We start from the raw sequence: 21,816 nt of genomic DNA on the forward strand, positions 1-21,816 counted from the left end.
AGCAAAATGAAGCATTGTCGTCACACAACGCGTATCTTGACACTGATTACAGATGGCGCTCTTCAACTTAACAATTTCATGAAGACGGAGCTCTGCGATGGCTACTGGTATTAGCGGCGCTACGCGGTATTGGGGGGTCTAAGGACGAAACCTTCGGACGGGTGCTGTGAATCCTTTTCACTGATTACTTTCCTCTTTTATTTTTGCTCGATTTTTTAAAGATCCAAAAACATGTGTATGTGTGTGTGAAGGTGGGGGTGGGGGCTGTTTACGGGCCCCTATGCCGGTATTACAACGTCATTGGGGGGAACTTTGGGGGAAAACGCCACCTCCGGCAATTCCAACAGTGTATATAGATATACCTGCATTAAGACTGTGAGTTTTCGGGATGTGTCCAAATCTGTGACCTTTCAAGATAAAACAAAACTATCTGCTAGTGATCATAGATATCACTTTAATACTAATTATTATTATAACCCTATTATTGGTTACAAAAGTGTACGATTTGAAAATACCGACAACCCAATAGCGATTCTGAAACTTAGTCATTTAGGCCTACAAGTGATTTGTTATGCTAATCAAATTAACTTGTTCAGTTACTCATGGAAGGTAGATTAGAATTTTCTTTGAGCCCATTTTATGTTCCTGAATGAATCATTTGGTGTATTTCGAAATATCTTACAGTTTCACAATTAATGTGGAAGATAATACGATTTATGATTTAGCTATCAAGTATGATTTATATTACAAGTTTGTTAGAGGTTTTTGCGTGTGTGCCTGTGTGGGCAACTTGTGTTCTTTACTATTTTTTCAATGTGTTGCTACGTTGCCTTTAGCTGTATTTGACACAACTCCCTTTCTTTATGTTTAGTTTACTCTGCATCTTCATCTTTTTTAAATGGATATTGACAATGGCAACTTAAGTATATAATTTTGATACACGTAGAATTAAAAGTCCTTTAATAGAATTTATCCCAATTCTCCGTCCCTGCCTAATTCCTTACAGGTACCTATTCATTATCCAAAATGTTTAAGCATTGCTAATGTCAACGAAGCGGCAGCATTGGCCACAAAGGTGGTCGATTTTCGTTGTATGGACAACAGACACGTGTACATTTAAATGTATTATTTTTATTTTATTTTTTTTATATATAATACAGAGTACTGTAAGTAAAAAAGAGTCGTATACTGGTAGTATGTAGCGTGAATACCAAGTACGTAAAAGCCAAAGAGATTTTCCCCAGTGAGAAAAATCTCTTTGGTAAAAAGCCAGAGCGGGTTGATAGATCTCGCTCTGGTAAACGCCTCAATGCGCCCTCAATAGTCACAGTCTTTATACAAACTCGTAATAAAACAATTAAATGCACACGATACGAATGTTTACACGTGTTCTTCCCCGAACGGCGCTGGTTTCAGCCTCGCAAGAATCAGAATGGAAACAGACGAAGTTGAAAAGGATGCCGGTTCATCGGCACCTAAAACTAAAGAGCATGCCTTGATCGCTGCTGATCTTGAAAAAGTTACAGATTACGCGGAAGAAAATGTCATATCAGGACAAGATATGAGCACGGTAAGTACAGAGCTACACCCTAGCCGATAAAGGGAATAGTCCCATGTGTGTGTATTTGTGTAGCACGTTGTTCCATAATGTGCTGCATTGCATCAAGTTGTAAGCGTGTATGTAGGTGTAGGTCGTCTATTGATGATGTCTACTTGTACCAAAGGTAACGATATATTGGGATATCACATGTTGCCCGAATATGCTAATTGTATTTTTTAAGTCTTTTTAATTTTACATGTACTGCTGCTGGTGATGGCAGTGCAGTGAGTTGTGATTTTTGTGCATGATCTGACTCTGAGACAACTCGTTATTCATGTAGATAGCTTAGAGTCTAGACTAAGCCTCACTCTATCCTTGGCTAAATGGCTGAATGTGCATTACATAACTATCCTGAGAAAATAGATATAGATTGCTGTCCTCTAATAATTGTGATGCATGGACTAAATTCCCGTGTGTAAAGATCATTTACCAGAATTTGGCCGTCTCTGTCAAGGTGCGTAGAGCATGGCTGTAAATATTTAGTGGTCCAATTAATGCAAACTTTCCAAATCACAAACTTCTTGTTCCTTCTTCGTTTTCTCTCCTACATATCACACAGGCTCTAGCAGCATTAGGTGGAGAAAGAACAAAGGAGCAGACAGCAAGAGCAGAAAGGTATGATCCATTTGAGACTTTGGATATAAAGTCATGTTTGTGCGTTGTTGGTAACTAAAGAGTAGAGTATTTAGCGAATTGTACTTATGTGCTTGTATTTTAAAGTGAGCCATGGCTGTAATTATTCATGAAATTTCAAACAGAAAGTTTTGGTGGCAATGTGTGATACCATGAGCATAGGGTCCAATAATGTGCAGAATCATTTCTCCTGCTTGCCTGTAAGACTCTGAAGTCTTGTCGGGAATACCAGTATGCACTTTATTCTCTCTTCAAGATGAATCAAAATGTACTTATGAAATGTTAATAGAATATATATATATATATATTTTTTTTTTTTTTTGTGGGGGGTTCTTGATTTGTTGTTGTTTTTGTTGTTGTTGTTGTTGTTGTTAAAGTAACAGAAAGTTTGCCTTAATGTTATTTTGTTTTAATTCAGTTTGTGTATTTACAGTTACTGATTTTTTAATCGTTTAGGATCAAGACATATTCAGTCTTGGTCCAAATTTACCAGACTGGTTAGTAGGGAGAGGAAAATATGTGGCAGATTGTGATATTGTGACAAGTGGATTTGCTGTAAAACCTGAAATTTTCACCTGTGTGAAATTTTCACAAATTTTGCAAGGAGCCAAGATTCATGAAATGAAAAATGCAAGCAAAAGTTCTAGATTTCTAGTTTCACAGTAAATTCCTCGTCTTAGGCTAAACTTTCTTCCTTTTTTTTTTTTTTTTACGAATGGAGAATTGGAAGTAAATGTCATTTGAAATGAAAATGAACTGAAATTAAAGATCATGCATTGTACACTACCGTGTACACAACCTTTTCAAATAAAAGCTATGATGTACAATGCCTCCATTTTTTACAGTATTTTGCCATTTCCATCAATTGTCACAGGTACAAGTACAACAGTATTTCTGGTGTGTAAATGCACTAGAATTTATTGAACATTACATTATTATGTACATGTGTGGTTACATGCATATTATACATCGTTATTGGCATGAAATTGTGTTTTAAATTACTTATAATAAGACTCTTTTTGTAATAAAAGTTTAATACTGTAAGTAAACCGAACTGCCTTCGTATCATTTTTTTTTTTTTACTTTGAATATTAATGATGGTTGTCCATAAAACAAAAAGGCATTTTGCAGATGAAACAAAAACCCAGCATTAGTGCTTTAAAATAGTTCTAAAATGTGAGTTAGGGATAGAAACAACCACTGTAAAAATTTGAATCTGTAAAATCGATGTTCAGTACATGTATTATTAAATATGCAAAACATAAACAATAGTTATGATAAAAATGTTTCCAGACTAAACTGTCTACAGAAATGGTTTATTGAAGAAAATACATACCTGTATATCTCCTTATATTTTAGGATTTACAGTGCACTCCCGTTATAACGAAATGCTCGGGACCGGCAGTTTTCTTTCGTTATAACGAAATTTCGTTATAACCGAACAAATACAATATATAACGAAAACAAGAAAACCACATATATTCTGTTTGCTGAATACTTATCATACACTGGAAAGCTATGTGAAATGTGATGGGATAATTGTATCACAATAATAAACGCAAGTTTCCCTCAGAAACTGTAAGTGACACAAAGAGCGAACACACAGTGGTGTGAAGCGTTCACCCATGCAGAGAAGCTATAAATGCTTGTTCCGCTACGAATTTTCGAAAGCAATTCGCATTTCGTTGGAGCACATTTCTTTTGTTTTTCTTTGTCTGTGGCGCTCGGAAAAGACTTCGTTATAACGGAAATTTCGCTATAACTCGTTATAAACGAATTTTTTTACCATAGACTTTAATGGTGATAATTTTGGGACCAGAAGATTTACATGTACTTCGTTATAACGAAATTTCGTTATAACCGTGTTCGTTATAACGGGAGTGCACTGTATTGCAAAAGTTTTATATGATAGGATGTTTTGTGGCAGAACTGACCTACACATATAAATGTCATATGTTGGAATACATGTATTTTTAAATCACTGTTCCCAAAGGTAAACTGGACCTTTAAGCAGATATTATATTTACTCACTGGATGTGCTATATTGTTGTTCCAAGAAAAGAGAAAGCTTCCAAGATTTGATGATACATGTGTGTTCATTTGACTTTGATGTCTTTATGCAGGGAAAGAGAACTGGCTAAAGTCACCATCAAGAAAACAGATGTTGATTTAATAGTAAGTTGATGTTATGATCTTGAACAATGAGATGCTAAGGAAACTTTAATAAGAAAAAGAACTAACAATTACGGTCTGACTCCGTCCATCTTGATGCTTTGTTTTTAATCAAGTTTGTAAGCCTATTTTTTTTTCTCTCTCTCTCCAGGACTAGCGAATGAGACATTTCATTTGAAACCCCTTGCTTCATTGTATGAGACTGATTACTATTTGTATGATAAAAGCAGAATGGAAATCACATACAGTAATGCTATGTCATCAAGCACATGTGGCTGAAGTACATGTTGTTGATACCATATTGATGTTCCTACTCAAAACAAAACAGTGCTGCAGATTTGCTGTCATTGTGACAGACTTTTTATTCCATTTATGTTTTGTAATTTGCCAAGCTCTATTGGCTTGAGTTCCATGAATTATTATTTTAACATTTAACATTTTAACTTTAACATTTAATATACATATATATATATATATATATATATATATATATATATATATATATATATGTATGTATATTAAATGTTAAAGATAAATTGAACAAGTAAAAAGACAGACAAGTTATAGATGTTGGTCCTAAGATACTTTATCACTACATGCTCAGTGTTCCCACATTTCTTGTGTGAGGAACAGTGAGAGACAATGTTTTGCCAATTGAATGCATATTAAGGAGCTACAGCAGGTTAAAAGTGAATCATTTGAAGGGCAGATCATGTAAGAAAGACTTGAAATGAAAAACCAGAGTGTGTGATGCACGTGTGTGTGATTATACTGCAACTATAAGCTATTACATATACAATGTATAATACATGTGTATGTGCTTGTTAGTTAATGCATATACAGTAAAGTTTCAAATTTTTCTTCCTTTGTGATGGACAGATTCAAGAAATGGAAATATCTCGATCGGAGGCGGAAAGGAGTTTACGTGAAAACAAAGGGGATGTTGTACAAGCCCTGCTGCAGCTGGTCAACTGAAGAGAAAAGTTGCTGAAACTCGAATGCCCGAACTATCACATTTTGCTGTGTCACACCAACTCACCCACTACCATCCAGCTGGTAGCTGCATTGAGTGTGGAACTGAAGACTAGTCACAGCTTGATGCCTTGTACTTCCAAGGAATACTACACCAATGTTGTACAAGGATAGTCAAAGTCGCAGTGGCTGCACAAATAGTCCCCAACTTCAGTTCATTGTTAATGAGGAGATTGGGATGGCAGGAGAATGGAGATCATCTGAATGTATAGGGATAATTTTGACACAATGCCTTGAACATGGTATACAAATTCATGACACAATTTGACTGAATGGTCGAGACAAAAATTAAAGATATGATGCATAAAAGACTATTACAGAAAATAGAGGGTATGATTTGTAACATTACAAATTGTACTCATGGAGATTAGATGTAATTTAAAAGAAGAAAGATGTTATTTTGAAGTTCCTGTGTTACACACAAATACAGAGAAGACTATAAGAGACCATGCAAAGACTATTAGAACTCTGAATGATTAGTGTAGGTTTCTTAAAGCGTTACATCAGGGAGGTGGGAAGCTCCCTGTCTCTTCATACCTCCCTGGTTACATTGAACAATCAGATGTGATGATTTTAAATGTCAGTAGTTATCTGTCTTATTTTAAGATATTTTGGCATTTTTTTCCCATTTTGTTCTTCTGTCCAAAGTAGTCCTCAGTGTACACTGAGTTAAAGTTCAGTATTTATAGATTTCCTGTTTAAAAGTACATGACCAAGTACAAGTTGTATGTTAATTTAAATTTAGCAACTTGTTGTATGCTTACCCTATCCCCCTTGAACAAAAAAAAAAATAAAAATAAATAAATAAAACAAAATTAAATAAACTAAAAACCAACCCTGTTTGTACAAATCTCTCTTCATCCCACTCTTCACCCCAAAGTTTAGAAATGAAATTGCACTGTACATGTAAGATCACATGTAAGATGTGTGAATGCTGTGTGTATGATCACTTTGTGGGTGTGCCAATTTCATTGTATGCCTGTACAGTGAATAGATTTAGTTGACATGATGTGCCAGCCCTTTTTGTATTTCTTTGAAGATAATAAATGAATGTATATACACCGACAAGGAATCTTGTATGCGGATGTACAAAGTTGTAGGTTGTGGACTTGAAACGCATGGTGGGGGTTAATTACAAATGAAGGATTGTATGTTGTATACTAGCCCAACCACGTGTTTTTACAGTGACTGAGCTGTGTATAGTTATATAGTTGTGTGTATGTAGCAAGAAATGCAAGATTAATGATACATATGAATATAGGTATAAACAGAGCAAGATGAAAGGAAAAGAATTATGTCACATTGCTAGAAATCTCATAAACAAAATGCATTATACCTTTTCCACTTGGCCATCATGGAAAAAAAAAGTCTCTAAAATGATTTACGACATACAACTGGTGACACAATAGTCATGTACCTACAAAAATAAGAAATGTACAGAAACACCAAGTGTGAAAAACAAAATCATGTTCATGTTTTGGGGTGGTTTTTAGAAGACTTTATCCTGCAGACTGCTAATTTAAATACTGAGCAGTGGTATCCACATCAGCACACGGCCATCAAGACAGCTTTGACATTGTTGTTTGAACATCCTGTGCAGTATACAGTGTATATGTATGTGGCTGATATCCTATCACATCAACGATGTTACATTTACAACTAAAAAATGGCATTCTTGGTCATGTAGCTCTGAAATCAGGTGCAGCAAATGTCCCTGATTACATATCATTCAATGTACAGAACACATACTGTCATTTTTTTAGATCAAAATATTCTGCTGAAGGTTAGTCATCCTCTACAGTGCTGAAAACAATTTGGTGCCATGTTTGTACATGTAGCATCTTGTGTGTATGTGTGTGTGTGCGTGTGTGTGTGTGTGTGTGTTTGCGTGCATATGAATTCTACACCATAAAGGGGATTTTGATGCCTACATACTGGTATGAATGCTTCACTGTACTATTAAAGAAGAAATCCAACCCAAAAATGAATAAACTTCAACAGAAATTCAAAAGAAAAATATTCCCTACAAAATGATTAAAAAATGACAAAAATCAGATTAGAAATAAGATACATTTTGAAATTTCACATTTTTTTTTCAAAAAACGTTTCTTGACCAGTCCTGAATATTCAAATGAGCGAGTTGATGTCATACCCTCACAAGTTTTCATGTACTTGTATGTTATACATGAAATTTGGGGGAAAATACAGCTGTGATATACAAGTATAAAAAGCATTTTCCCATACCAAGATATATCAGAGTTAACATTTGTTCTTTTTTTGGGGGGTGGTCTTTAAGACAAGTTTTATATTTATAGTTTTTGTCATAACTGTATATGAAATTTATAAAGAAAAAATGAGAGCATGACATTGTCAACTTGCTGATTTGAATTTTCATCAGGACTGGTCAAGAAATGTAAAAAAAAAAATGAAATTTCAGAATGTCATATCATCCTTATTTCTTATCTGATTTTGAACATTTTTGTTTCATTCTGTTGGGGAATATTTTTCTCTTTTTTTTTAAGCTTATATATTTGGGGGTTGATTTTCTCTTTAACTCCACAAATTATGGTAATCAGACATACATGTGTGTGCATGTGCCTACACAGTACTTTTCACTCAACCACAGCTCAGTAAAATAAAGTGTAACATGAAGACATGTTATTGGAGATGGAAAGATGGATCATATAGGCACATTTATTCCATTCATATATAAATATCTATATATATATATATATATATATATATATATATATATATATATATATATATATATATATATATATATATATATATATATATATATATATATATATATATATATATATATATATATATATATATATATACATACATACATACATACATGTACATACTACATTACACTATGGTATGTATGCAGCATATAATTTATACCTCGGATATTTTTTGATAATACATAGTGTATATTGTTTTCAAAGATTATACGATACATATACTGTGATTTGCACTGATTTTGACTTGCCCAAGCAATTAAATTCAATAGCATAAGCTGAAAATAAAGCAATTATACATGTACAAAATGTATGTGACAAACCAAATGTTTGTGCAGTAATCCAAATCAATTGAACTACAAATTCATCTTGATATAATATTGGAAATATGTTTGTATCATCAATAAGAGAGCATAGTGCTATCACAGGTCACAAGGTGACATACAGTGTACTATGTACGTGTACAAGTGTATGTACTCTATTGCCAGAGCTACACGGGACTTTGAAATGAACAGTGACTAAAAGGACCTATTTGTTGTGCAGCAGAAAGTTTCCTCATCAGGAATAGATGCACATCTGTCATTAAAAATAATTTGAAAGAATAATAAACAAATCAGCCCCAGACAAGTAAGTACATGTATTAATTTAGAACTTCTAATAAATGCATTTTGTTTATGGATGTAGGATGGTTCAAAGGTCATGTTGATACATTGTATTCAAATTTTGAACACTTAATTTGTGGCTGCTGACATACATTTGTACTGTACTAAGGGGTAATGTTACAAACTAAGCTTTTTTTGTAAGCTCAAACTTCCTCCTTCATGCTCTCTTTTTCCAGCATACTATCAAATCATTTCCTACAACTGTAGGCAAGATGAATCAATGCAGGCCTGTAAATAAAAGACAACAGAATGCCAGTACATTGTACAAATGTATGCATCTACGTAGTTTGCTTTGTGACGGACCAGTCTATATATGGATTACAATTTTGTATAGATCTGCAAATAATTCAAATTATGGCCTTGGATACAAGATCCTATCAATGTTACACCCTTGTGGCTTGTTAGAATAAATCTGATACAGACTGCACTACGAAGTACCAGTACTACACTACAAATGTATGTGCGACATCTGAAGATTAAATCTGAGTCATTCAATATTGATGATTAGGGTCATTCATAATGGCAGATGAGCTCCGATAGCCAGCGTGAAGAGTACTTCACTTGAACACATTTGACATGAAAGTCTGCCTCATTTTATATCTGCTTTGATACATACAATTGTAACTGTGCAATTGGGGGGCTTTGTCAGTGATCACGTTATGGCTTGATATGTGCAGATTTGTAATAAGTATATACTGTATCTCTCAATCTCAGCATACTGCGCAATGTATCTTTTGAAAATAGCTTGCTGCTTGCATACACAATATGTTCAATAAACCAAAAGCCAGCAACAATTTGTATTTTTGTTTTCAACTTGCTACGACCACATTTGGAGTCAACCCATCAGCAGTTTAAAGTCACCTCTGGACAAAGACGAAAACTGAAGTCCTTAAAATGCTGATGACCACTACATCAAGCTCTTTGTATGTTCTTTAAAACAAATACAAACCATTGAAAAGAATGTGATAGGGTTCAAGCTTATCTTCATGCGACCACCATTCTTGGAAATCTCATTTGTAGGGAACACTTTGAGGCACATATCCATACAAACAGAAAACATCATATAAAATGGCTTCAAATAAATAACTCTTAGGCAAATTCACAAAGTAAGTTGAAGGATTTCTGTGAAGAAAATGTATTGGAAAATCACTACCATCAGTTGCCATAAAAGAATATAAGCCATAGCATAATACATTGTACAGTAAAACATTCCTTGGTGCACTTTTGCTTTGTCAGTTGGAAGAACGTGTGCATGAAGTGTAATACAGTATGTTAGTAAAATGTCTGAAAATAAGTCATTAAAGATAAACATACAAAGTTTTGGTACCTCAAAAGTTTCCCTGAATTTCCTTGTCTTAGTTTGTGTTTCAGGTTAAAGTACCTTTCATATAACTAACACTGTGAGACTTACTCACCCCAAAGTGCTCTCATGTCTTAGTAATCATGCAATAATGGTTTCGTACCAGAGCTGTTAGTTTGACTCGTCGCGGTACAGCAAGGTACTCAGTAGTACACGTATTGTACGAAACCATTATTGCATGATAATTGCGACCAGCAGCCCCATACGCATAGCTAAATGGGGCTTTGCATTGTAGCATTCAGAATCACGACAGACTAGTATCGCGGGTAAATATCAACTTAAAATCCAAAAATTTCTTCAATTTGAAGACTTATCAGTTAAGTTGAAGTATTGAAAACAGGCTTCGGGCAACATTTGGTTCTGCCAATAGTCCCTTTCTGTTCCAATTGATGACTGAATGTGACTCGGTCGAGAGGACCTTGGGAGAGCTACACTGAATACTACGGCCAGCGCATGCGCACACATCACATGCGCACAAATTTCAAATCCATGAACGGATAAGATGTCTGTGTGCGCATGCGCTGGCCATCAATTCAGTGTAGCTCTATCAAGGTCCTCTCGACTGAGTCACATTCAGTCATCAATTCAAACAGAAAGGGACTATGGCAGAACCAAACGTTGCCCGAAGCCTGTTTTGAATACTTCAACTTAACTGGTAAGTCTTCAAATTGAAGAAATTTTTGGATTTTAAGTTGATATTTACCCGCGATACTAGTCTGTCACGATCCTGAATGCTACAATGCACAGCCTCATTACACTATGCGTACGGGGCTGCTGGTCGCAGTTAATTGCATGATTACCAAGACATGAGAGCACTTTGGGGCGAGTAAATCTCACAGTGTTACTTTTGAGGTACCAAAACTTTATATTATCTTAAAAAACTGTAAAATTCCCATTCACCAAAATTAGCCTAAAATGAAGACTTCTTGATACAAGAATCAAGACACTACAAAATGTATCTTCACTGCTTACATGAATCATTTATTTTTTAACACTTTGGGACTAAATGTTGCTCTGCAAATTACAAGTATCATCAAATACTGTAGACTTGAAAACATTGTTCCTGCTTCAGCAGATGAACAGACATAACAAGTATACGTACAAAGTACCAGAACAACTAATGCCCTTAGGCAAAAAAAAAAAAAATTGTTGCATTGGCGTAACCCGCCCGACCCTAAAAATTCCGCCGACCCCATGTTTTTTTATTATTTTTTTGCTATCGATATCAAATATCTTGTTGATTGCGATCGCGATCGCACAAACCCGGAAGTGGAAACGGCTCTGGGGATATCGGATGTACGAGGGAGAGATCTAGCGCCTCGCATAAGCCTTCCTTGATCAGTACGTCATCTGTTTCCAACAAGGACACGTACTCTAACAAGATTTATTCAGTGTATACGTAGCATTCAGACTGCGATGTATTGTGCACAGTTTTGCCATAGGTTTCTTGTGTGGAGAACTTACACGAATCTGTATATGTGGGACTGTAATAGAGATCGCCGTGTGCGATGAAAAGATCATACATATGGGTCAATTTGCATCTATCTTATCTAAGTCAAAATAGTAAAATACGAAGTGAAAACATTCAGGATAGGGATTTCAACATCTTTAAATTCTGTGAAGGGGTATAATTCCAGTAATATCGGCCTCATAAATGATTTGTAGAATAGATGAACACAGCACATTCGGTGCAGCAGTTGTAACTGTTTACTGAGCTGAGCACGAGTTTTACACGTAAAATGCAGGTAGCAAAAAAAAAAAAAAAAAAAAAAAAAAAAAAAATCCGCCCGAACGACCCTATTTGAAAATCTCATGTTACGCCAATGCAACAATTTTTTTTTTTGGCCTTATTGTCGTGTTGCAGTAATTGTGACCAAAAATGTTCTCCAAATCACTTGATTCACTTTATGAAAACAGCATGCCTGAATAGACAAAAGTTTACCAGATACTTTAAATGGAAATAAGTTTCCCCCCACACTGGTACACTGTCATTGAACCTTTTTTTGTGTACTTTACAGTACACAATGATCACCTACAAATGTATGTTGTGTGTCATCAGGGATTTGCTTCTTTCTCTCTCTCGCCACTGGTTTGTTAAAGGACAAGTCCACCTTCATAATTATACATAAGGATTGAGAGAATGCAGCAATATTAGTAGAACACATCAGTGAAAGTTTGAGGAAAATTGGACAATCAGTTCAAAAGTTACAAATATTTTAAGTATCTGTGCAGTCACTGCTGGAAGAGAAGACTACTACAGTGTATGATGTCACATGCGTACAACTATATAAGGAAAATAAAAAGAGAATTTCACAAAACTTTACTTTTTGAATAAAGTGCACATTTCTTCGACTTGCAACTGACGTATGTTAAGGGTAATATTATTCCCCCTGCCTTCTGAAAGAGAGAAGTCGAGTGTTCTTTTGTTATGCGAGAAAAATGGAAATATGTTGAATTTTCTTTATTCTTTCTTTATATCGTTGTACTCATGTGACATCACAAGCTATAGTAGTCTTTTCATCCAGCCGTGACTGAGCAGAAACTTTAAAAATTCATAACTTTTTAACAGATTGTCCGATTTTGCTCAAACTCTCACTGATGTGTTCTACTAATATTGCTGCATTCACTCAACCCACACGTCTATGAAGGTGAACTTGTCCTTTAAGGTGTTTGATTAAAACAAATCATCTGGCCAGAAATGATCATCTAGGAAGGAAGTCCTGAAAGCCTGATCTGGAAAGTTTGATGCCCTCTCTTCCTCCCATGTCTGTTCTACGAGTCGATATAGTTTCATGGTGGCTTTTGCATCCTCCACTGAGGAGTGCTCCCCTTTTTGTATCTCCATATGCAGCAGATGCTTTGCCAGTGCTTTCAGACCAGTAGACTGAGTTGAAACACCCATCTTGTCAAGGAGCTCTACCAGAGCACGGCATCTACTCGTATCCCTGATGTTCTCTGGTGGATGATGCAGGTTCAGCACGCGGAGATCATTGATGATAGCATGGCCGACGATGATCTTATCCTTGAGAATGTTTTTCACCTGGTCCCTGGACTCTGCAAACGACAGCGCCTCTCGCATATTGCTGGGCCTAATGCCACTCCACCTGGTCCTGTAATCGGTGACTGGCACATCGGGTTTGACATACTGATCATAGATCGTTTTGCCATGATAGTCAACAACACTGCACCTAGCCAGAGCACTCACTCGCCCTTTAGGTCCAACCCCGACCATCTCACAGTCAATGGCAACAATTTGTCGCTCTGCACTACTTTTCACTTGCGATGGTCCACTCGCATCTTCTCGAACATCGGTTTGATGAGAGCCACCCTCATCAGCCTTGGCACTCACCGACCCTTCAAAGAATACTCTGTGTGCCACACTGTTGACATCTGGATGTTCAGAAAGCTTGTCACCCTTAGGAGCATTACTTTGTTTGGTTAGTTCTCCTTCAATATCACACCGAGATGCTATACCATTTGCTGGTAGTTCTCTATTCCTCACTGGGTGCCGTATTGTCGGCATTACCTGCGTGATACACATCTGACGCTTTTTGCTGAGACTCACGCTCTGAAAGTGAAGTCTCTTACTGCTCTCCAGGAGCCGTAAGATCCTCCTGGGCATCTTCCTCTTCTGTGAACGGCGTGGTGACTTGTGACCCAATATTGTCGGCGTCAATTTGATCTGCCCCTCAGAGAACTCACATGGTGCACTCCTTTTAGTCCCACCAGCTGATCTCTCCCCCTTGTCCACTTCCTTACTTACAGTGGGCATGTCAACCTGGAGGGACAGAATTAGAAGGATGTATAAGTACAAATGGCATACATTTATTTTACAGCAAACCCAAATGGGCTTTCGCAGTTTAATGATTTGATTAAAGGTAAAACTCTAGATTACTTTATAATACGTGTGTCCTGTACAACTGTAGTGTATCACAAATTCCAACATGTGTACAAAAGTAAGACAATTCTGCAAGTGGCGGCTGAGTGTGCAATTCAATGAATGTAACCACACTAACTCAGCTGATCTGTGATAGTGACTGTCACCATGTGGTCACTATTAGTGTCAGAATGAAAAGAAAAAAAAACACATAGGCCTACCCTAGCTTAGAGACGTCTACAACCTTTCAACATTTATAGTTATACCGTTAGTTGTATGTATCACTTTTCCAGAGAGAAGAAATTTCCCGTCGTTCTTGGGTACAAGCAATGCATTTATGTTACAGCTAGACAGGGGGTTTGTATATCCTTAAGTCGTTCAGTTCATGATTATCATTTGATACAAATGTACGCAATACAGTGCTGATGACATGGAATGTTACCCATTCCACTATGGATGACACCCATGTAAATTACCCATTCCACAATGGATTGATTGTCATATGTACAACATCAAAAGAAACGAATGGGACTAATCATTAGCATTTGCGCACATGTCTCTGCACGTTTCGTTTTTACGGTTTGCAGTCATATCTGAGTAGTATATAGTCATAGTCTATACTCGAAACGAATTTACTCACCTCTTCATCCATTAAATCTAGCCAACCTTCTACATTTGTGATGGTCGTCTATACACTCTAGCTAGTCGGCTTTCAGAGTACAAGATCGAATCTAGCCCGACAAATACGAAGGACTCACGCTTGATTCTCCTTTTTTCGTCCGATGTCGTAATCGCATATCGCTTGACAATAAAAATATGGCATGTGGCGTGGATGTACGGTGTAGTCATTTATTCACACACTCACCCACACGTACACAAATGGCCGGCTTTTTTTTTTTTTTTTTAAATTGCGTAAAATACCCCCACCCTACCAGGGGTGTACATACAGGATTTTTTTTCGGGGGGGGGGGGGGTCGTAATCACAATTTTTGGATCTTTACCTTTACGAGGGAGCGGAGCGACCGAGCGGGGGAGGGTGTGGGAGGGGGTGTCCCCCCTCCCACGGTAGGGAGTTTTTGAATTTTATATCTTAAAATGGGGCCATACAAAAGTGACTTTTTCAGCATGCTTAAAAAAAACCCTATCTATGTTAAAATTGGTGATAAAACCTGTGTTGGTCACTTACAAGTTCGTTAAGTTGAAAACTGCATAAGTGCATTTAAAAAAGTTGCTGACTAGCTAACCTTACACCTTCCTTAAGTACATAGACCCCAGGGTAAAAAGCCCTCGAAAAACAAAAATTGTCTTTTACAAAAAGTGGAGCTTTTGAAATTTTTTTTTTTTTTTTGGGGGGGGGGGTCGTACAATTGATTTTATTAGGCCTACTCCACAATGCTACAAGTAAATTTAGCACATGAATATGAGCAGCTTTTCAAACTTCTAATTTCATTGACTCTATTTGCCAAACGATAAAAAAATCCTTCAAAAATTGATAAAATTTTCAGGATGACTATATACCACGCAAAATCTAATAATCTGCTATTAACTGTTTGCATATGAGAAATCTTTCCTTGATAAGTAGAATATATAAATCTCTTGTTTTACCTCAACTACGATACCTTTTCTCTGTTCTGTGTATAAAGATCCCGGTGATCTTTTTTTTTTTATTTTTCATTTTATTCTTTTTTAAGAGTTGAATAAGATATTCTATGAATTTACATGGAATGGAGACAGAGACAGAGTACTGATAAAACTTAATGTGTAATGGTTATTCAAATTGTGGTCTTCGAATGATTGATCCCTATATTTTTTTTTTCTCTTGACCCAGAAGATGACCTGCGTGGGTAAAATGTATGTTGGATGATAATTTTGATACAGTAACTGGAAAACAATTGAACTTGCAGTCAGTTAGGGAATACTCAGTTACCTGAAACTTTGCTTACCTGGTACATGTATAGATATGATATATAAATAATATATAAATAATCATATATATATATATATATATATATATATATATATATATATATATATATATATATATATAGGGGCCTATAGAGAGAGAAGAGGCAGCGAATGATATTTTTTTTATTGTAAATATTCAGAGTTCTTTGCCTGCCAGTTCTTGTGGTACAATGATAGACACATTCACTCCCTGTCAAAGCGGTATTTTTATTATGATTCCTGGCGTGATAGGTATGTGCGTACTTTATCAGACTTATTAAATCCCCCATTGCCATGCAGGGCACAAACTTTTTGAAGAACTTAGTTTGGGATTATACATGGAATCTCTAAGTTAGATAGAAGGAAATGTAATTTCTGAATCATTTTATTCCCCAGGAATGGCTTAAAAATTTTAATGATCAGGTTTTTGATGTTCATGGCAGGTTATTAGCCAAGATGATTAGTATTATTAAGAAAATACCCAGTTATATTCATGCCATATTTTGATTGATAAAAGTCCCCCAGATAAACACTATGAATATTGGGAAGATAAAACAAATGTAGGCCTATACCTGATTTAACAAATTGGGAAAATGCATTAGACCAACTTTCAGTGTATTATTGATTCAACGTAACATTCTTTTTATTTTAAGATTTTGCATAAAAATATTGCCTTGAATGGCTTTTTGCATAAAATAACAAGGAGAGACTCCCCTAATTGCAGCTTTTGTGATATAAATTCGATGAAACAGTGGTTCATCTTTTTTGTGATTGTGAGAAAGTTTTCCCCATCTGATATATAATCCATATAATCCATGAAAGAGATGATAAGGGCTTTGAGCTATCCCCCCCCCCCAAAAAAAAAAAAAAAAAAATGTTTGGGATTCCTGGTGACACACTTAACCTTTTCATTTTTGTGTTGAAATATTATATTTATACATGTAAATTTAGAAATATTTCTCCAAATTTCATAGCCTTTAAGTCTATTTTTCAAAACAATCAGAGAAACTGAATATCATGTTGCTAAATGTAGAAACAACCTTCCTGCTCATGTTAGAAAATGGAAATTTGATCTGTAAGCCCTTTCGGTTTTACACTAATTACCCTGTATTTTATAGCTATTATATTATTCTCTATGTATGATGTTTTGAATGTTGTGAAACATTATCATCTCAAACTTTTTTTTTTATCATGACCTTGTTGGTCATATTGCTTATATTGTCCTGAATTACCTTAATGTTACCTGTGTCCAGCCCCCTTTTGATTTTTTAACATCGCATCCCCCTTTTTTTTTTCACTTTCCCTTTTTACAGTATTACTATGGCATACTGTGATGTCTGATCGTATATATCTATTTCTGTTATGTAACTGTTATGGAAATCAATAAAGACATTATAGATTAAAAAAAAAAAAATTCCGCTTGTTTAAGTTTCATGATCCGTTCATTTTGAATTATTTCGCAAACGAGACAAACAAACAAACAAACAGACAAACAAACGCCGACAAAAACACAACCTCCTTATGTGGCGGAAGTAATAATCACGGTAAACAAACGAAATAGGTTTTGAAAAATGACAAAGCAAGGATATCGGGAATGTATCATGATAATATGGTGAAATGCATGACCTTTGGAAAAGAAACAGGTGCATGATTGTTATGAAACAAAACGAAAATATATTGGGCCTAAAACATTACAAAAATGAAAAGATAATAAAAAAAAAATATATCATGGCCTATATACCTGAAATAAAAAAAGTGGCTTTGATAATCAAAATGTAAAGAATGTTCAAAGTAAGATGAAGCATAACATGTGTATAAAGTGATATGTATGTAGGCCTACATGCAAACTCCGTGACAATTCTCTAAATAAATTTAATGTTTTTTACACCCCTACCCCACCAAAAAAAAAAAAATGTTGAATGTATGTGAAAAAAAAGAAAACAAACAAACAAACTAAAACAAAAACTTAGAAGGAGTATGACACTTATCGCTATGCGGATTGAAGGAATGCAGCAATAGTAATAGAACACATCTCGAAGCTTTAGGAAAATCAGACAATTTGTTGAACAACTATGAATTCTGAAAGTTTTAGAGTGCCACTATCGCTGGATAAGAATAAAACCACATGTTGTGACGCAACGTATAGACAACGATCCTATTATAAAGAAAAAAACGTTCAAAATATTATGGAAGAGCACTGGACTAACCTCTTTTCAAATAGCAGAGACAATAACATTTTAGACGACAGTAGCAAGTAGAGGGAATAAAACATGCACTTTCAATAAACAAAAAAAAAAACCTAAAATGAAATTTTGCGTAATTCTCTTCATAATCATTCTCTTTATAGGGCCTATATCATTACGATCGAACTGATGGGGGTACCGAAAATTCAGCGAAAATTCATAACTTTATCTTGAACAGATTGTTCGATTTTCTTCAAACTTCGCTGATGGGGTGTTCTACTGACATTGCTGCATTTTGGGTTGTGGGCGATCCCAATCGGAGATCCACGTGCCGCATACACAGGTAGGCCTAGGTGTTATACACAGCGAGCGAGCGATCGCGAGTGCGCCTAGCCTGCATAAAAGTGTAAAATCTCCGTATTCCATACAACATCATAAGCGTATGACGAGTGTTATAGTACCTTGCGCTAGCTGTCCGTGGGACCTGTCGTAGGACTCTACATCGACATTGATAAAATTTGAAAGTCGACTTGTAAGCATATAATATGGGAAAGAAGAAAAAGGTATCAAGTAGACCCATTTGCACGGAAAGCATCCCAGGGAAGGCTAGTGGAAACGGAGCGGACAATAAAGGTCAGTCCCATATGTCGATAAATGTGTCAGTGAAGAGAAACGTGTACTGGCACGTAGATAGGGTAGATGATCTATTCTTTTGATTATTGATTCCTGGGGAAACCCCGTGCAAAGCTTTATGTCAGAGACATGATATTTTGTTTGTTTGTTTCTTAGCACATTGTTCCGGTCATTGATCCTACTGGTGTCGTGGATTTTCATCGTCGGCATCGTCATTTATCATCTGAACTGAACTGAAATAAAAGAGTTTTCTCTGTTTGGCAATTAAATTTACCAAAAGTTTTTCTGATTGGCTAAACTACACAGTGTAGGTTTGACCTCCCTTGCCAAAATTAGACTTTGCACAAAATACATAGGTTTCACCATGTAGTTGGTGGTCGAATTACGGACAGCCTTATTGTCACTCAAATTGAGAATCTGCGTCACAGAAAGTGGAGTTTTTGTGACCATTTTTACATTGGTTGTTTTTATCCCTAAGTCACATTTTAAAACTATTTGTGTTTCATCTGCAAATGGTAAATAATGCCATTAACATATTGAGGTAATCTAAAAACTGATCTTTTTCTTTCTTTCTTTCTTTCTTTCTTCTTCCTTTTCTCCTCAGATCACAGTTTACCTATTTATAAAAGATATCTGTTGAATAATTATGATTGAAGTTTTTTTTTTGCAGAAATCTAATCAAACATTCATGTGGTGTCTGCTATGTGTATTTTTTACATATTTTTCACTCATAGTTTGCCTGTTTTTATTTTTTTTATTTGTCTTTCTTGCCCTCATTTTTAAGCGTATCTTATATTATACAATGCACATAAAATCTCAAGTGGAAGTCCAGCCGTAGAAAGGCCAGTGTCCTCTGCTGACTCCTCCATTTTCTCTCTTAGAATTTCCTTTTTTTTATATCTTTTTTTTTCTCTTCCTCTCCATTGTGTGTTTTTTTTTTTCTTCTTGTACATGTACACTAGCTGTCACCTAATGTAATGTTATTGTCTTCACTTTGTTCTTTATTACATGTATTTTACTTCTTCTATGGTGCTTCTCATCAAAGCCTGTTCAGCAACTGGATGAGGGTTTGTGGTGCGGTGCTTCAGACAGTGGATGCCATTTGTGCTTTGTGCTCTTTTAATGAGAGTTTAGAAATAAATTGAATGAAGTGAATGATTACTCCCTAGATGTTTAGTGCCATGACAAAATGAATGATTTGAACAAGTAGCATGTATGTGTAGTAAAGTACTTCTTCAGTCATTCTTTTTTTTCCAGCCATTTCAGATGTGTATCATTGATTTCAAGTACAAGATTTTTGTATTGCCAAATAATGGTCATTTCTTCTTCTTTTTCTTTTTCTTTTTTTTTTCTTTGGTTGGGGGAGGAGGGGGACAGGGCCTCTTTTGGTTCATTCTTTTCACTGTCACATACATTTATGGAAATAATAATTTTCTGCATTGTGCTTGAGAAGAATTAATTTTATTCAACCATCACCATCAGATTTAAAGGAGGCAGAGTACACTACTAAGAAGAATAAGAAACCTTCTCAATGATTTGTTCCTCATGAAGAGTCTGCAAGAATCTTCAATCTATTGAAGGAGGCAGACTTAATCAGAAGAAGAAGAAGAAGAAGAAGAAGAAGAAGAAGAAGAAGAGTCCTTGTTTGTAATAAAGCAATTAGGAAATTTAGGGCATCATGATGGTCAGGTCAATAGCAGCACCACTAAAGCCCTCAATCATATCCTCTAAATCATTGCTGAATTCCCTAGTACTGACACCATTCTAGGCATAGTAGTAACATAAAACTGAACACTATGTACACAGATCATAACCAGGGTAATTTCTTGAGATCATGGATGTCTATTTTTTCTTCTTCTTTTTTGTCAGTTCCCAAAAAGTATGCCTTTGAGTCTGGGAAAGGTGCATCCGCCTCTGCAGACTCAAGTGATAAGTCTGTGCAAAAGGTGAGAAACATCCAATCTTATTTTAAAATTTTGTCCATACTGCTGTGAAAGTGGAAATTTTTGCACTGGTAATTTTTGCACTCGCCTTGGTATAATGAATTTTGTGTGTTTTTGATTCCATGTAATCAAATCATTCAGTAGTGTTACATATCATAAGCACAAATATTTGCGTGCTCTTATTTTCATGCTAGTTTCTGGTCACGCAAAATGCTTGAAAATTTCCACACAGCAAAAATTGTCCATTTTAAAGTAGTCTCTGGAACTTAGAGACAATCTGGAGAAAGTGTGTTCTTGATTTTTTTTTGTTTTGTTTTTTTGGTTTTTTTTTCATTTTGTTTTGTTTTGTTTTGTTTTGTTTTCTTTGTTGTTTGGTTTGTGTGTGTGTTTGTTTGTTTTTTGTTTGTTTGGTTTTTTTTTTTTGTTTTTTTGTTTGTTTTTTTTTTGGGGGGGAGAGTATTCTGTCGAGGAGAAGCAGGGAAGTGAAGACCCTCTGACCCCACCTATTACAAGTAAATGTGGCAGGGTTCATGGAGCTAGCTGGAACCAGGCATCTTGAAAAGAGTCAAACCACAGTTAGCTGCCTCACACCACACTTCCACAGTGTGGACTCACCCTTAAAGGGATGGTATTGTTTTGGTTGAAATGGGAGATTCAGTTTTTAACTTTTGGCAAGATAATTAGAAACCACTTATTTATATATTTAAGAGCATACAATTCCAAGAGGCATTTAAGTATATTCAATGAATATTGGTTTTGAAATGGCTTAGACATCCAAAAACAAAGTAAAACAAAGTGACCCCAGTGAAAGATTGGTCCCATCTTTCATTAGGACCACCTTGGTTTTGGATATCTCAGCCATTTCAGAACAAATTGCCATCAAACAAACATTTAATTTCTCTCAATATTGTATGCTTTTTCATATTTCATAAGAGGTTTCTCGTTATTTCACAAACCTGGAAACCTGAATCCTCATCTAAACCAAAACTGCACAATCTGTTTAATACCAATTTGCAATGCTGATGAC

The 21,816-nt window shown here is 35.6% G+C and overlaps 3 protein-coding genes across 3 annotated transcripts in view; 2 read left to right on the forward strand and 1 right to left on the reverse strand.

The window, feature by feature from the left end:
- The first annotated feature begins 1,387 nt into the window (after window positions 1–1,387).
- LOC140237649 (huntingtin-interacting protein K-like) lies at window positions 1,388–6,565 on the forward strand. The gene is made up of 4 exons (XM_072317577.1): window positions 1,388–1,570; window positions 2,160–2,215; window positions 4,357–4,408; window positions 5,285–6,565. Exons 1-4 carry the CDS (start codon window positions 1,433–1,435, stop codon window positions 5,378–5,380), a joined length of 342 nt encoding a protein of 113 aa, XP_072173678.1. The 5' UTR covers window positions 1,388–1,432; the 3' UTR covers window positions 5,381–6,565.
- Window positions 6,566–12,867: 6,302 nt separating this feature from the next.
- LOC140237392 (apoptosis-enhancing nuclease-like) lies at window positions 12,868–14,857 on the reverse strand. Its single transcript, XM_072317313.1, has 2 exons — window positions 14,727–14,857; window positions 12,868–13,987 (listed from the first exon to the last, which is right to left on the reverse strand). The coding sequence occupies exons 1-2, from the start codon at window positions 14,736–14,738 to the stop codon at window positions 12,884–12,886; spliced, it is 1,116 nt and encodes a 371-aa protein (XP_072173414.1). The 5' UTR covers window positions 14,739–14,857; the 3' UTR covers window positions 12,868–12,883.
- A 3,844-nt stretch (window positions 14,858–18,701) lies between these two features.
- LOC140238247 (ATP-dependent RNA helicase dhx29-like) overlaps window positions 18,702–21,816 on the forward strand; it is a 33,782-nt gene continuing 30,667 nt past the window's right edge. The window contains exons 1-2 of the mRNA XM_072318183.1: window positions 18,702–18,846; window positions 20,716–20,792. Of these exons, the coding sequence (XP_072174284.1) occupies window positions 18,759–18,846; window positions 20,716–20,792 (165 nt within the window). The 5' untranslated portion in view covers window positions 18,702–18,758. The remainder of the gene's footprint in view (window positions 18,847–20,715; window positions 20,793–21,816) is intronic.

Source organism: Diadema setosum, chromosome 14 (assembly GCF_964275005.1).
Source record: "Diadema setosum chromosome 14, eeDiaSeto1, whole genome shotgun sequence".
NCBI classification, from domain to species: domain Eukaryota; kingdom Metazoa; phylum Echinodermata; class Echinoidea; order Diadematoida; family Diadematidae; genus Diadema; species Diadema setosum.

What these genes read in the sequence shown, in the direction of transcription:
- LOC140237649 (XM_072317577.1), top strand. Translation starts at nt 1,433, where the DNA reads ATGGAAACAGACGAAGTTGAAAAGGATGCCGGTTCATCGGCACCTAAA. An exon ending in CAGACAGCAAGAGCAGAAAG is followed by an intron (nt 2,216 to 4,356) that starts GTATGATCCATT and finishes GTCTTTATGCAG; the next exon opens with GGAAAGAGAACTGGCTAAAG. An exon ending in AAACAGATGTTGATTTAATA is followed by an intron (nt 4,409 to 5,284) that starts GTAAGTTGATGT and finishes TGTGATGGACAG; the next exon opens with ATTCAAGAAATGGAAATATC.